At 46.4% G+C, this 14139-nt stretch overlaps 1 protein-coding gene across 1 annotated transcript; it reads left to right on the forward strand.

The window, feature by feature from the left end:
* The first annotated feature begins 10345 nt into the window (after positions 1-10345).
* LOC113563583 lies at positions 10346-11782 on the forward strand. The gene is made up of 2 exons (XM_026975309.1): positions 10346-10713; positions 10867-11782. Exons 1-2 carry the CDS (start codon positions 10346-10348, stop codon positions 11780-11782), a joined length of 1284 nt encoding a protein of 427 aa, XP_026831110.1.
* The last annotated feature ends 2357 nt before the right edge of the window (positions 11783-14139 follow it).

Consider the following 14139-nt stretch of genomic DNA (forward strand, 5'->3'; position numbering starts at 1 on the left):
AACCTTGACAAACATAGTCGTTTTACTTACTGTCAAAATTGATATTGATTATTTCTTTACGGAAATACCTTTCATGTTAGACATAGGATCCGGCCTAATATTATTAAGAACATTTTCTCCAAGAGGAGTTCGCATTAATTCCAAAACTCTTACAATTAAATGGTATTAATAAATCCGGTATATACACTCGTGAGACTGCATTATCGCTTTTTAATACATCCGTCGTATTCCATATGGTATCAGACGATTTTCCAATATCTCAAGCCGGAATATGGAAACGATTTTACACAGGGATCCAAGATTGATTTACGCGGACGGATATTTAGAAATATCTGATGTAAATACCCTTCTTTTCACCGAAACTATCATCGTTCCCCCGCGATCCGAATCATCATTTTACATACGACTGCAAATTCCGAGGTTAAGGTAGGCTATTTGCCGAAGATTAAATTAACACAGGGAATTTTTTAGGGAGACATCATCGCGGACAACGTTAACGGGAAGCTCATTTGCCTATAAGTACTTTGGATAAAGAAGTAGAAATACGCGTGCCGATTTTTACGAATGATACCCTTAAGTGAATATCTGGATGATTTGTTAGCGAACCTAAGCAATGAACAAAGGAACGAACAAAAGATAAATGGCGAGTATAGCGGACTATGATAAAGGAAAACAAGAATGTTTTATCAAATCCAGTGATAATTCCTTGATAGAAAATCCAATATTTCCGGGGAGGAAGTTTCCAAACCTCTCCAAAAGAATTAAATTATTTAGGAATAAGTGAGATCATATACCCTCATTCCAGTATTCCTGGCCTGTCGAGTGCGATGAGGGAAGTTACCAAACCTCATTAGTCACTACAAGTTCAATTGAAGAAATAAACGAAGAAAAAATAAACAAGAAAGATAACAAAAAGGAAAATATAATAAAAGAAAACGAGAATAAAGAATTAAAAGAAAATAAAAATGATAACTCCTTGATAGGAGAATCCAATATTTCCGGGAGGGAAGTTTCCAAACCTCTCCAAAAGATATAAATTTCCAGTATTCTTGTCCTGTCGAGTGCGATGAGGGAAGTTACCAAACCTCATTAGTCACTACGATTTCAATTGAAGAAATAAAGAAGAAAAAATAAACAAGAAAGATAACAAAAAGGAAAAAATAATAAAAGAAAGAAAAGAAATAAATGAGAATAAAGAATTAAAGAAAGTAAAAATAAAAAGTAAATAAAAATATAGAACCAGACGAAAACAGTGAAATAAGAAAAAGAAAAAATAAGGATGGAGAAGAAATAAGTGAAAAGAAAAGGAAATTTTCCAATATAAATTTTAATTTCTCCAGAGAGGGAAATTTCCAAATCTCTCCAAAAGATATAAATGAAGAAATAAAAGAAGAAAACATAAACAAGAAAGATAGTAAAAAGGAAAAAAACTATAAAAGAAAAAAAGAAATAAACGAGAATAAAGAATTAAAGGAAAATCAGAACTGAACGAAGATGAAGAAATACATAACAACAAAGAATCCAATGAAAATAAGATCCACGGAAATAAAGGATTAAACAACGAATTAAATAAAAATGAAGAAGTAATTAAAAATATAGAACCAGACGAAAACAGTGAAATAAATAAGGAAGTAAGAAAAAGAAAAAGTATGGATGTAGAAGTAATAAGTAAAAAGAAAAAGAAACTTTCCAATATAAATTTTAAATTCTCTAGAGAGGGAAGCTACCACACCTCTTCAATGGAAACCACCAATCCAGGAATAATTGAGGAAAATGATCAAGTAAATTTTGCACCAGCACAAGTGAAATCACAAGTAATAGCAAACAAAACTATACGGAAAAGGAAATCTAAACCAAGGAAACTCTTCATCCCCAACACGAACATAAATCCGGATGTACAGCAATGCCTCGGAATAACAAGTGATGCATCAACAAAAAGGGTTTCCGAAATAATAGAATTGCTACGCCTGGATCATCTGAATGAAGAAGAAAGAGGCACCATCGAAAAACTCATAGCCAACAGTCAAGATAGGTTCCACTTGCCCGGAGAACAGCTGACCGCAACAAATGTATTACACCATGATATACTGACAACAGATGATCGACCCAGAAATACACGACAATACAGGTTCCCACAACAACATAAAGAGGAAATCAACAGACAGGTAGAAGAATTACTAGCAGGAGGAATAATAAAACATTCGCAATCACCATACAATGCACCTATCTGGATAGTACCGAAAAAGGAAGATTCAAAAGGAAATAAACGCTGGAGAATGGTCCTTGATTTTCGGCAATTAAATGATAAAACCATAGGAGACGCATATCCTGTACCAAATATAAACGAGATCCTAGATCAGCTAGGAGAAGCTAAATATTTTACTATATGTGATTTAGCCTCAGGGTTTCATCAAATAAAAATGAATCCAGCACACAGTCATAAAACTGCATTTACAACCCCTTTTGGACATTAAGAATTTCTAAGAATTGCCGTTCGGATTAAAAAATGCACCTTCAATGTTCCAAAGATCGATGGATTTGTCCTTAATGGGACTGCAAGGCCAGGAAATATTTATGTACATAGACGACATAGTTATTTACGCGAAATCTATAGAAGAACATGAGAGGAAGTATAATTTATTAATAGATTGTGTTTGAGAACACGCGAGTTAGGCTGGTAGGTTCGCGGTGAGAGGACGTCACAACGGGCAAAAAGAAATGATTCGCAGCGCGTGTAATTTAACTCTACAAAACTAATGATATCAACAAATTGCGTCAACTACAATGGGTATTTATGCAAACCAGAAAATCTATTACCTTTTATTATTACTCTTTGGCCGATATTCATTGTTGATTCTTATTTAAAACCATCTTAAGTACAATTATAAGATATTTGAAACCAATCACACAGTCATATTAGCATCTTAAGACATTACTTCAGATCGTCTGGAAATAAGAACGGACTATGAATACTGGCCTTTGATATTAAAGTGCTATATCCAGTTAATAATATGATTCTGTAATGACAGTTTTGAGCATATATTGTTTTACATTACATTCAACATACAAATAAATATTTTAATATTATTATCTCCTAGTCCGTATTTATCTCCTAGTCCGTTCTTATTTCCAGACGATCTAAAGTAATAATGACTTAAGATGCTAATGCGGCTCTGTGATTGGTTTCAAATATCTTATGATTGTACTTAAGACGGTCTTAAAGATTTTATTTGAAAAAATAAAGGAGATAATAATATTAAGCAAATATATTTTTATACGAATAAATATTTTAATACATATAAATATGTCTGTACAAATAAGTGTTTTTTGATTTTTATACGACTAAATATTTTAATACATATAAATATGTCAATACAATAAGTGTTTTTTGAAAATACTTGGCGCTACTAAATTTAAAAATACTTGGCGCTGCTAAACCGAATACAAAATTCTCTTACAAGGAGAGGTCGCGGGTTGGTACCAACCGATTTCGCTCTTTCTTTTTCTATGAATAGTACTCGATATTAGGTATTATTGAGCAACAGGAGAGAATGCGCTTCTCAAGCGTTTTCGAAAAAATTCAAATTGCGAATTTCGAGCGCTGCATATGGCAGTGAGGTAGACGACTTTGTCGAAGAGCGCGTGGCTCGGTGTTAGCGCGCTAGACTACGAGTCGCAGCATTGCTGGTTCGAATCCCGGTAGGTGAAATTTTTGTCGGAACGATTTTTTTCATTATATTTGTACACGAAATAATTGTTAATTTATAGTTTTATATATATATAAATATTATATATATATTTTCTTTCTTATATTTTGTATTTTAAAATGTGCATTTTTATCCTCTGAAAATTTGTTCTAGAAGGTACTATTAAAACTTAATTAAAGATTCTGTTTTCTAAAAATTAACCAATTTGGAGATAAGTGATTGAAGCCCAAATACATGAAAAAAATGCTTTATTATTCAATAGAAACAGATGGAGCAGATGAATCACATGAAGCAGGATGATATTCGTCGTAAAAGCAAGTAAAACAATAAGTTACACGACATCTTGCGCATCTTATAAAGGCAGCTTTTTTACATTGACAAGGTATTTTTAAAATATCTATAGGAAAACATACTTCGTTACAATTCATAAACATTTCTCTATCATCTATTAGTTTCGAAGCAAACCACGCATAAATCAACATGTTTTGAAAAATCGGTGCCGATAGTTGATGGTGAACGATGGAATGAATTTTAATACAATCCTGTCGAGAGAATATTTGGCAACCATCAACTATCGGCACCGATTTTTCAAAACATGTTGATTTATGCGTGGTTTGCTTCGAAACTAATAGATGATAGAGAAATGTTTATGAATTGTAACGAAGTATGTTTTCCTATAGATATTTTAAAAATACCTTGTCAATGTAAAAAAGCTGCCTTTATAAGATGCGCAAGATGTCGTGTAACTTATTGTTTTACTTGCTTTTACGACGAATATCATCCTGCTTCATGTGATTCATCTGCTCCATCTGTTTCTATTGAATAATAAAGCATTTTTTTCATGTATTTGGGCTTCAATCACTTATCTCCAAATTGGTTAATTTTTAGAAAACAGAATCTTTAATTAAGTTTTAATAGTACCTTCTAGAACAAATTTTCAGAGGATAAAAATGCACATTTTAAAATACAAAATATAAGAAAGAAAATATATATAATATTTATATATATATAAAACTATAAATTAACAATTATTTCGTGTACAAATATAATGAAAAAAATCGTTCCGACAAAAATTTCACCTACCGGGATTCGAACCAGCAATGCTGCGACTCGTAGTCTAGCGCGCTAACACCGAGCCACGCGCTCTTCGACAAAGTCGTCTACCTCACTGCCATATGCAGCGCTCGAAATTCGCAATTTGAATTTTTTCGAAAACGCTTGAGAAGCGCATTCTCTCCTGTTGCTCAATAATACCTAATATCGAGTACTATTCATAGAAAAAGAAAGAGCGAAATCGGTTGGTACCAACCCGCGACCTCTCCTTGTGAGTAGTAGTAGTACCTCTTCGTCTTCCTCTTCCACCACCACCCCGCAGTACGAGCATTCCCTACGGCTCTACGCAGCGCGTCGTCGTTGTCGCACGTGCAGACGCACCGTTATCTCCTCGCCGCGAAAGTCGATCGGTCGACCGTTCTGATCCACGACGCGCACCGTGATGTCGGTGACGCTCCGCCGATGACCAAGAGGTAAATGATCTGCCCGGGCCTCTCCGACAGTTTATATCCAGGTGGCACGTTGGGCGCGAACTCGTGTATCGTGTGTACGGGCCTGTTGTTGCTGTACGCCCCCACCGTGACGTTGCACTCCACGCGGATGACGTTCACGCTCATGATGTTCACCGGTTCGTCGGACGCGTACCACCTGTTGGGCCGTAGTACGCGCGGCAAGAACCCCTGGCGAAGTTCACCCTATAGGCGCACTTCATCTCGCTGCGCATGGTGTTGTCGTTGGCGCGTAGAACAAGCACGTCCTCCCCTGTGCTCTCCTCACCGTCGTACATGTCATACGTTCCGACGGAGTCGTCGTCGTCATCGTCGTCGTCATCGTCGTCACGTCGACGGAGCATGGCGTTCCTCAGGAACCGGCTTATAGCACGGAGCTCGTAGGATCCCCTCGGGAATCGTTATCAACGTGTCCCTCTCGCCGAAGTAGAATCGGTTGTTGGTCGCGTCGACGTTAGGTATCGAGTTGTGGGTCTCGAAATCCGCGACACCGAGCTCGTAGAAACCGTCGCTCAGATCGATGGGCGGGAAGTAACACACCGTGAGAACGCTGCTTCTACCGGTCAGCGTGAGCGTCAGCGACATGATGGATCGCCACCTCCTACCACTCGATGTCGCGGAGAAAACGCAGACACAACTGCCCACAGATCTGCTCGTTGTACGTCTGATAACGGTGGCGATTGTACGCGATCGACGCGGCGCCACCCAGATAGCGCTCGAGTGTGCGCGGTGGGCGCAGGTTGCCGAAACCGTCAAAGTAGACGACCCTCTCGCCCCTCTTAGCGTACGCAACCCAATGGGTCCCCGGACCCGCGAAGGCGTCGAGGTTCACTATGCCGCACTCGTTGCGACGCGCACGTGCGGGTAACGCGTCACGCATAAACACCTCTCTGAAGAACGGCATGCGAAGACGCGTGGCCGCCGCTGCTAGCTGCGCGCCCGTCGTCACGCCGGGTGGCAATCCTAGCGCTGACGGGGACGTTTTTTTTTCTTCTTCGTACCGCGATCGCGCGCGTGCGGCGCGAGATAAAGACCACGCCCTTCCATCGCACGATTGTGACGTTGCAGCTCCTCCAGCTGACGACGATTAGCCTTGCTGTCGTTCACCGCCTCCACACCGCCGGCCACACCACCGATTAGCGACCCGAGCGCGCCCAGGACCGGCAGGAGCAGCAGGAAGCCGCCGCGTTTCGCTATCGGGAGCGTCCTCACCGGTCTCTTGGTCGCAGTGGTTGCCCTCCTCCTCCTGCTCGTCCTCTTTATACCAGGCGCCGATCGCCTCTTGCTCCTCAGACCCATTCCGAGTTTCGTCTTCGCCTTCATGGCCGCCCATACGGCCGCTGCGGCGGTCCTCTCACCCAGGCTCGAGTCGCTCGCTGAGATGCGCTCGCGCGCTCTATCCACGAGCACCCGGTCGGCCGCGTGCCGTTCGACCAACTCCCGGCTCCGCGAGTAGGCGATGTCGTGCTCGCGACAGGCGGCGTCCAACGGGTTCACGCCGCGATCGCCTCGCGCGAGTCGTTTCGCGAGTCTCGTACCGGGTCCACAGAACTGGTAGCCGGGAATGTGAAAGCTCGAATGGTAGCGCGTCTATGGCGCGATTGAGCAGACACGCGCGGTGAGCGGTTAGACGCATTCGTCGCACGCCGGTGTAGCCGTAGACGCGCGCAGCAGCAGCAGCCTCGAGGACGCGACTGATCGAACAGGTGGGTTCGTTCCGCGTATAAATAGCGTGGGCGCCTCGACGCGCGAGCGAGTTCGCGCGACATGCGCTACGTCAGGCAGCCCGTGCGGATACGAGTGTCGAACGTGGACGACAGGATCGGGAGTGGAGAGACGAGAGCGAGCAGGTACGGGCCTCTGCTACCGAATACCATACGCGCCCTGGTGTGCGGACCGTCGGGATGCGGCAAGACGAACGTCGTGATTAGCCTGCTCGAGTCCGCACGGCGTGCGCTTCGAGAACGTGTACGTGTACTCGAAGTCGCTGCAACAGCCGAAGTACCGCTATCTGGAGCGCCTACTCGGGTCGATGGACGGGATCGGTTATCGCGCGTTCCACGACAGCGGTGACGTCGTACCGCCGCACAAGGCCCCGCCGCACTCGATATTCGTGTTCGACGACGTCGCGTGCGACAGGCAGGACGCCATGAGGGAGCACTTCTCGATGGGACGGCACTCGCTCGTCGACTGCTTCTATCTGTGTCAGACGTACGCTTGGATACCGAAACACCTGCTGCGCGATAACGCGAATTTGCTGATCCTCTTTCGACAGGACGGCACGAATCTGCGGCACGTGTACAACGATCACGTGAACACCGACATGACCATCGAGGAATTCGCCACGCTGTGTCGCGACTGTTGGCGCCTACGGCACGGATTCCTCGTGATAGACAAGGACAGCGCGCTTCGGAACGGTCGGTACAGGCGCGGATTCAACGAGTTCGCCGTGCCGTAGGCGGGGAGCCGGGGAGCGGGCAGTCGTCGCGGGCATGTCGAGTGGTGCAGCCGCGCGTACGTTGCAGGAGCGCGAGTCCATCCGCAGGAAGCACCGGAGTCTGAGGACTGACAGAATGGACGACGAGCGGGCTCTGGAGACCCACTTCAAGCTCATCGTCGAGCCGTTGAAACGACTGGTCGAGCACACCGTCGGCGACAACGACGACGGATCCTACACCGGCGCCGACACTGACGACGACGACGTGTATCGCGTGAAGAGGAAGTGTGAGTACGAGGACGCTGACGCCTCGTCATCCGCGATAGTGACACCGCAGAAGTGGCGGATGGTTACGCCGCAGAGGCTAAAGATAGGTCGGCAGAGACTGAGCGCCACGTCATCACCGTTGATAAGCGCGACGCTCGAGTCCGACGCGGCGGCGCCGTTGAGCCCGCTGGAGCGATCCGTCGCCGAGGTCATGCGAACGGACGATAGCAGGGACGCGCTGCTCGCCACGCTGGGGCCGTTGGGTCGGAAGTACGTAGGTGCTCTGTTTACGAACAGTGGTCGAGGGCCAGCCAGCAAGACAAGCACCATCGACACCGTGTACGGGGTGTACATCGGTGAGACCGGCACGATGCTCGGCGACAAGCGCTTCGACATCAGCTCGGACGACACCATATTCGTGGACGGTACGCGGTACGAGGATACGCCCGGTCTGTACGAACTGATCTTCATGTGCATGCCCGACGAGCGTGTGTACACCGTACAGGACACGACGATGTACCGCCGGATTCTGTCGGCGACGAACGTGCACAGGCAGCGGTATCAGGCGCACAGACCGATAAATAGTAACAAGGGCTTCAAGTACAAGCAGATTATCGCACCGTTGATGTGCATTGAGGGGGGAGGGTCAAGTAAACGGCAGTTTTTTCCCGAATTTTTTTTAAACAGATGGAAAGAGTTATTAAATCGGAACAAAGTACATCATAATATTTATGATTTAAGGTATATTATAAAATTTTTTTATGTCGAAAAGTTCAAAATGGCGGCGCAGCAGCTGCTTAAAGTCGGCTCCTTGGATTTGCGCCATGCAACGCTCAGGTCGCTCTAATTAACTGAAAGCAAAAAACCAAAGTGTTTTTGTTAAAATGCGTTCATATGCTTTGCATGAACCTAAATTTAACAAAAAACATCAAAAATTAAAAATTCAGGACCATTTTGAAAAAAGTACTTTTTTCTTTATAAACAAATGGCAAAAAACAATGTTTATTATTAATTTTTTAATGAACCTTTAGGTTCATGCAAAGGCCAATAAGTTAAAGAATATATGTGCCAAAGCTCGTTACGATCGGTTAAAAATTGTAGGTGATACAGTGCACGGCGCGCGAAATTTTACGTTTTGAGAAAAACGCGTTTAAAGTTTTCGGTAGAGAAAAGTTGTGTTAAGGGGACTTACGGCTAATGTAAGCTTAGTCTACGATGCCAGGGCCGTATAATAAGCCTTCCTCCTCTGCAAACTCATCCATTTTAGCAGCTAGTTCCTGTTTTCGAGCTGTTCTGGCCTCTTTTGATGTGCTTTGGGTGCGGCGGTCCTGCCTGTCCACGCGGTGTTTGTCGTACTCGTCAGCGAATTGTTTGCAATGCAGACCGATTTGCAGTTGCATATCATTCATAACTTCTAAAGTGAATGTATAGCCATCGTTGAACATGCCTCCGGCCAAATAAGCAGCAATTTGTATAATTTTCGAGCCGCAGTTTAGATTTTTCGAAAACAGCCGTTGCACGAGCACAAATTATTGCTTTCCCTCGTCAGTAGTGCCATTTAGTGTCAAAATAGCAAAAACAGCAAGTCTATTTGGCCAAGGGACCGAAAGGTAAATCGTTCACGCGCGTGGTCGTATACCTGCGTTCGGCGTCGTTCGGAGCACGTCACTTTAATAACTCCGTAGGGACACTTAGACTTCGAATTACAACTCACGGCTTTGGGAACACATTCTCCAGATGTTACATGAATTTTCTAAGCAATAAAAAAAATGAAAAAAAATGACCGTTTACTTGACTCTCCCCCCTTGACTCGGCCGCGGGTCACGGTGGAGCCGGTGTGGAACCGCAGCCATCACCGCCACCGCAGTCGCTTCCAACTATGAGGGTAACCGACAACGCGATCGACTACGTGCATTGGGACGATCCGAACGAGCTGGTGGATCGCCTCAGGCTGATCGAGGCGTCTCGCGACGCGGGCAACGACTCGCACGACGCCGAGTTCCTGTCTATAATCGAGGAGCTCCGAGAGGCGGGTATCATTACGATCTGAAGCACCGTCCACGACGCATCGATGCCCGTGAACAAGTTCGGCGCTACCCTCGCGCGGAGTGGCGACCACGAGACGGGGTTTCGGACATGCGACGTTCGCGGTTACGTGCGCGACAACGCTCTCTGCCGGGTCCCGGACGGCGACGAGTACGACGCTAAGAGGCGACGAATACGGCACGTGGCCATACTGCGGGAGGAGTACGATGCGGTAAACTGATACCACGTGGACCAGCGGATCGGGTCGTTATCCGAGGCCCAGCGGAGGCACTATCGCGAGCTGCGGGAGGCGGTCGACGCGCTACGAGCGCACGTCGACGGTACGAATGGCGGGGTGGCTGAGTTGCGCAGGGTCGTCGAGGAAACGGGGCTGCGGATCAACGCTCAGGAAGAGCGGATTACCTCGTCGCTGTTGTGGCTCCAGTCCGACACGACCCTCCCTCACGACGCAATTGCAGGCGCACGACGGGAAGATAAAGTACCTCACGGAGAACGTGGCAAAGGTGCGAACGGACGCTAGATCCAACACGAACCAATTGGACAAGGTGACGAGGACCGCACAGTCGTGCGAGGAACGGGCGAACGATCTCGAGGCAACGGTGTCGAGGCTGCACAGCGACCTGGTCGAACTCTCGAGAACTGACGGATCAGCGCTGACATACGTGAGCATCGACAGACCGCCCGTAACGGGAAAGTGAAGCGAACGGACGAACGCACCGACGAACGAATGAACGGGTCGATCAACGAACCGATCGTAACGGTAGATCGAATCCGTACTGAGAAGACAGGACCGGCCCGCCGAATCGCGCCACGATGAGGATTAAGGCGCGCGGCAACGTTAGTTCAGAGAGGTTGCAACTGGTGCGCGAGTTACACGCGCTAGCGCGAAGAAACTTTCCTCGTCGTCGTGTGATCGTACGCGGATACGACGACCTGTGGCAGGCGGATCTGGTCGACGTGCAGTCGTACGCGCGGCAGACAGAGGCTACCGCTACATACTGACGATCATCGACGCGCTGAGCAAGTACGCGTGGGCGGTACCTCTCAGGCGTAAGTCCGGAAGCGAGGTGGCCGAGGCGCTCGCTCGGATATTCCGCGACGACCACAGGTGTCCGCGGAACCTGCAGACCGACGAGGGCAAGGAATTCTACAACGCGCAGGTACGAGAACTAGCACGTAAAAACGGTATAAATCACTATTCCACGCACTCGATAATGAAAGCCTCGATAGTGGAACGCTTCAATCGGACGCTGAAGAATGAAATGTGGAAGGTGTTTACACTCAATGGATCGTACGAGTGGGCAGACGCGTTATCGCGCCTCGTGCGAGAGTACAACGCTCGCCGACACCGCGCTATCGCTATGCGGCCGGTCGACGTCACGCCAGTCACAGCTGCTCGACTACTGTCCACTGTTTACAAGCGCGTGAAGATCGCCGCGCCAGCGAAATTCCGTGCAGGTGATACGGTGCGCGTGAGCAAGTATAAAACCGTCTTCGCGAAGGGCTATACGCCGAATTGGACCACGGAGGTGTTTAAGGTAGCGAAAGTACAACGGACCAATCCCGCGAAGTACTTGTTGGAGAACTATCGCGTTAATCCGATCTCCGGCGGCTTCTACGAGCACGAGTTACTCAGAGCCCGTCATCCGGACGTTTATCTCGTGGAAAAGGTGCTGCGGCGAAGAGGAAACGATGTGTACGTCAAGTGGCTCGGAATGGACGCGTCGCATAATTCTTGGATCAATAGGGACAATGTGCTGTGATCGTACGCGTGTGTCTTTCATTACTTATATATACTGTATATGGTTATATACTTTATAAGCAATTACTTATATATACTGTATATGGTTATACACTTTATAAGCAAAGTTATAAGAACATGTAATACTGTGTATTATGTTTATTACGATGAATGAATACAGTATCATACACATGATGTGTTCTTTCGCTTTCCCCTCGTGTATGTCACTGTGGAATGGCGTAATGCCCCCACGGGAGGGTGCTGGTGCTGTCGGGTACGATGTACCGCTTGTCGTCGTACGGACTGAGGGCGAGCTTCGTCTCCGCTATGGTGTAGACCCGACGGAGCTTCGACTGAATGCGTGACTGTTGGCGGGTCATCTCCACCGATTCGCTCAAACAGCGCGCGTAGTCGTCGAACGTTATCGTTCGCCCCACAACGCTCCTGCACACACCCTTGATCTTCTTCGTATCCTTCTTTCCGCACACCCTCAGCGCGTACATCTTCGCCCTCAGCCCGATGAATTCGGTCATGACGGCGCCGTTGTTCTCGTCCTTCATGAGCTCCGGTACCTTCTTGTTCCACTATGGCATGTCGTACGCGTTGTCCGCCGGATAGTCACTCGTGTCGAAGCGCGCGATGTCGCGCCTCATGTCCGCGTACGCGTCCTCGCACTCGATGCGGTATATCAGACTGTCCGTGTCCGTGTACATGATCCGACACTTGTCACCGTACAGCGAGGCCATGTAGTCGTAGTGGAACTCGTAGAGGCGCGTTTCGAGATGTCCAGAATGCACATGCCCACGTATATCGGACGGTTGAACGTGGCCTGCGAAGCTTCACGGCGAGGAGATTCTCCCCGAATACGGCTCGGCTGTGGAAGTTAGGACGCGAGATAAGAGCCTCGGCACCGTATCTCCCCTCCCAGCGCGTCACGAGTTTCATGTCGACGCGATTTCGAACGTTCTCCATCGTCTTACCGAAGACGGCGTTGTTTATAAGCTTGTACAGGTTCTTCTCGAAATCGTTCGTCGTGCGCGTCCTTTACGCCGTGTTCAGCTCGATGTAGTCCCAGAGCCACGCGGACTGCGCAAACTCCAGCGCGCGGTGAATCCTCGCGACGCGAAGGCCGTGGCTCGTGCACTGCTGCAGCGTGCGGTAGTATGACGTACCGCTGCTTAGCGCACAGAGTCGCGAGGAGCTTTTCCTGCCGCTTGTCGGGCGGTGCCTCGCGTGTCGGACAGAACGGCAGGTCCGCGTGCGCGTCGTGTAGATATCGCGGATACTCCAGGTCGACCTCGAGGATGTACCCTGTAGGCGAGTCCGGGGGGATCGCGTGCACGTCGAGCATCGAGACGTCCTCGACCCAGCGAAACTCCCCACGAGGCAACGGCTGACACATGGCCCATCCGTAAAGATTATTCACGTCGTAGTATATGAGATACGATGACGGCTCGGACGGATCGTATGACGGCGCGTATCTGTTGTTGGCTCGCGCGTATCTGTGCGAGCATTGACTCAGCCCACCGCGCACGCCGCGCTCCACGAACAGCACCATATCCACGTCCGTCAGCAGCTCGAACTCGATGCCCGTGTGCAGCATCGCGTCCCACGTGTAGCCCGGTAGTGTGTAGTAGTACGCCGGTGTGACGTCCTGACGTCCACCTCACACCCATTTTTATTTTTTTCTTTAATTTGCAATATTAATTATTAATGTATAACCGATGATAGTTATTTTTGAGCGCCATCGATAATTACCATTTTTGCTTCACTACTTATTATTAACCACAGGCTTACGTACAGTAGTCTGTTATTAACCAAGAATATTATTTACTTAGCAACCTAATCGACACATTTATTATGTTAAAGGCTTTAGCTTGATAATAGTTTTAATATAAAAATATATAAAGTAATGTTAATACTATTAACATATATAAAGGGAGAAGAAAATATTAAAACCACAAAAACAATATATATGTATACCTTAGTTATTATGCTTTATGATAGATTTATTTAATTAATTTAGTCACGTATATATATATATATTGTCTAAAACATAAAAACACAAAAAACATACATAAAATCAGTAAAATATATAAAAACAGTTTTATATGTTCTAGCAGTTAAATAAAATAATTTTGAAACATTTATCATTAATAATATGATAGATTTATAATATAATATTACGAGATTGGTAATATTTAAGATCGTTTGAATTGTAATACCATGAAGGTTTTTGTAGGTATAACAAAACCATTGAGATATTTAATATTGGTTATTATATAAAAATTATTAATGTTAGTTGTAATAATTGAAAGAATTGGTTTGAAAATATATCTTATTATATGGTTATATAGCCATTGATAAGTATTACAATTT

The sequence above is a fragment of the Ooceraea biroi genome, chromosome 1 (assembly GCF_003672135.1).
Source record: "Ooceraea biroi isolate clonal line C1 chromosome 1, Obir_v5.4, whole genome shotgun sequence".
Classification (NCBI taxonomy): Eukaryota; Metazoa; Arthropoda; class Insecta; order Hymenoptera; family Formicidae; genus Ooceraea; species Ooceraea biroi.

What these genes read in the sequence shown, in the direction of transcription:
- LOC113563583 (XM_026975309.1), top strand. Translation starts at nt 10,346, where the DNA reads ATGGCGGGGTGGCTGAGTTGCGCAGGGTCGTCGAGGAAACGGGGCTGC. An exon ending in AGACCGCCCGTAACGGGAAA is followed by an intron (nt 10,714 to 10,866) that starts GTGAAGCGAACG and finishes ACGTTAGTTCAG; the next exon opens with AGAGGTTGCAACTGGTGCGC.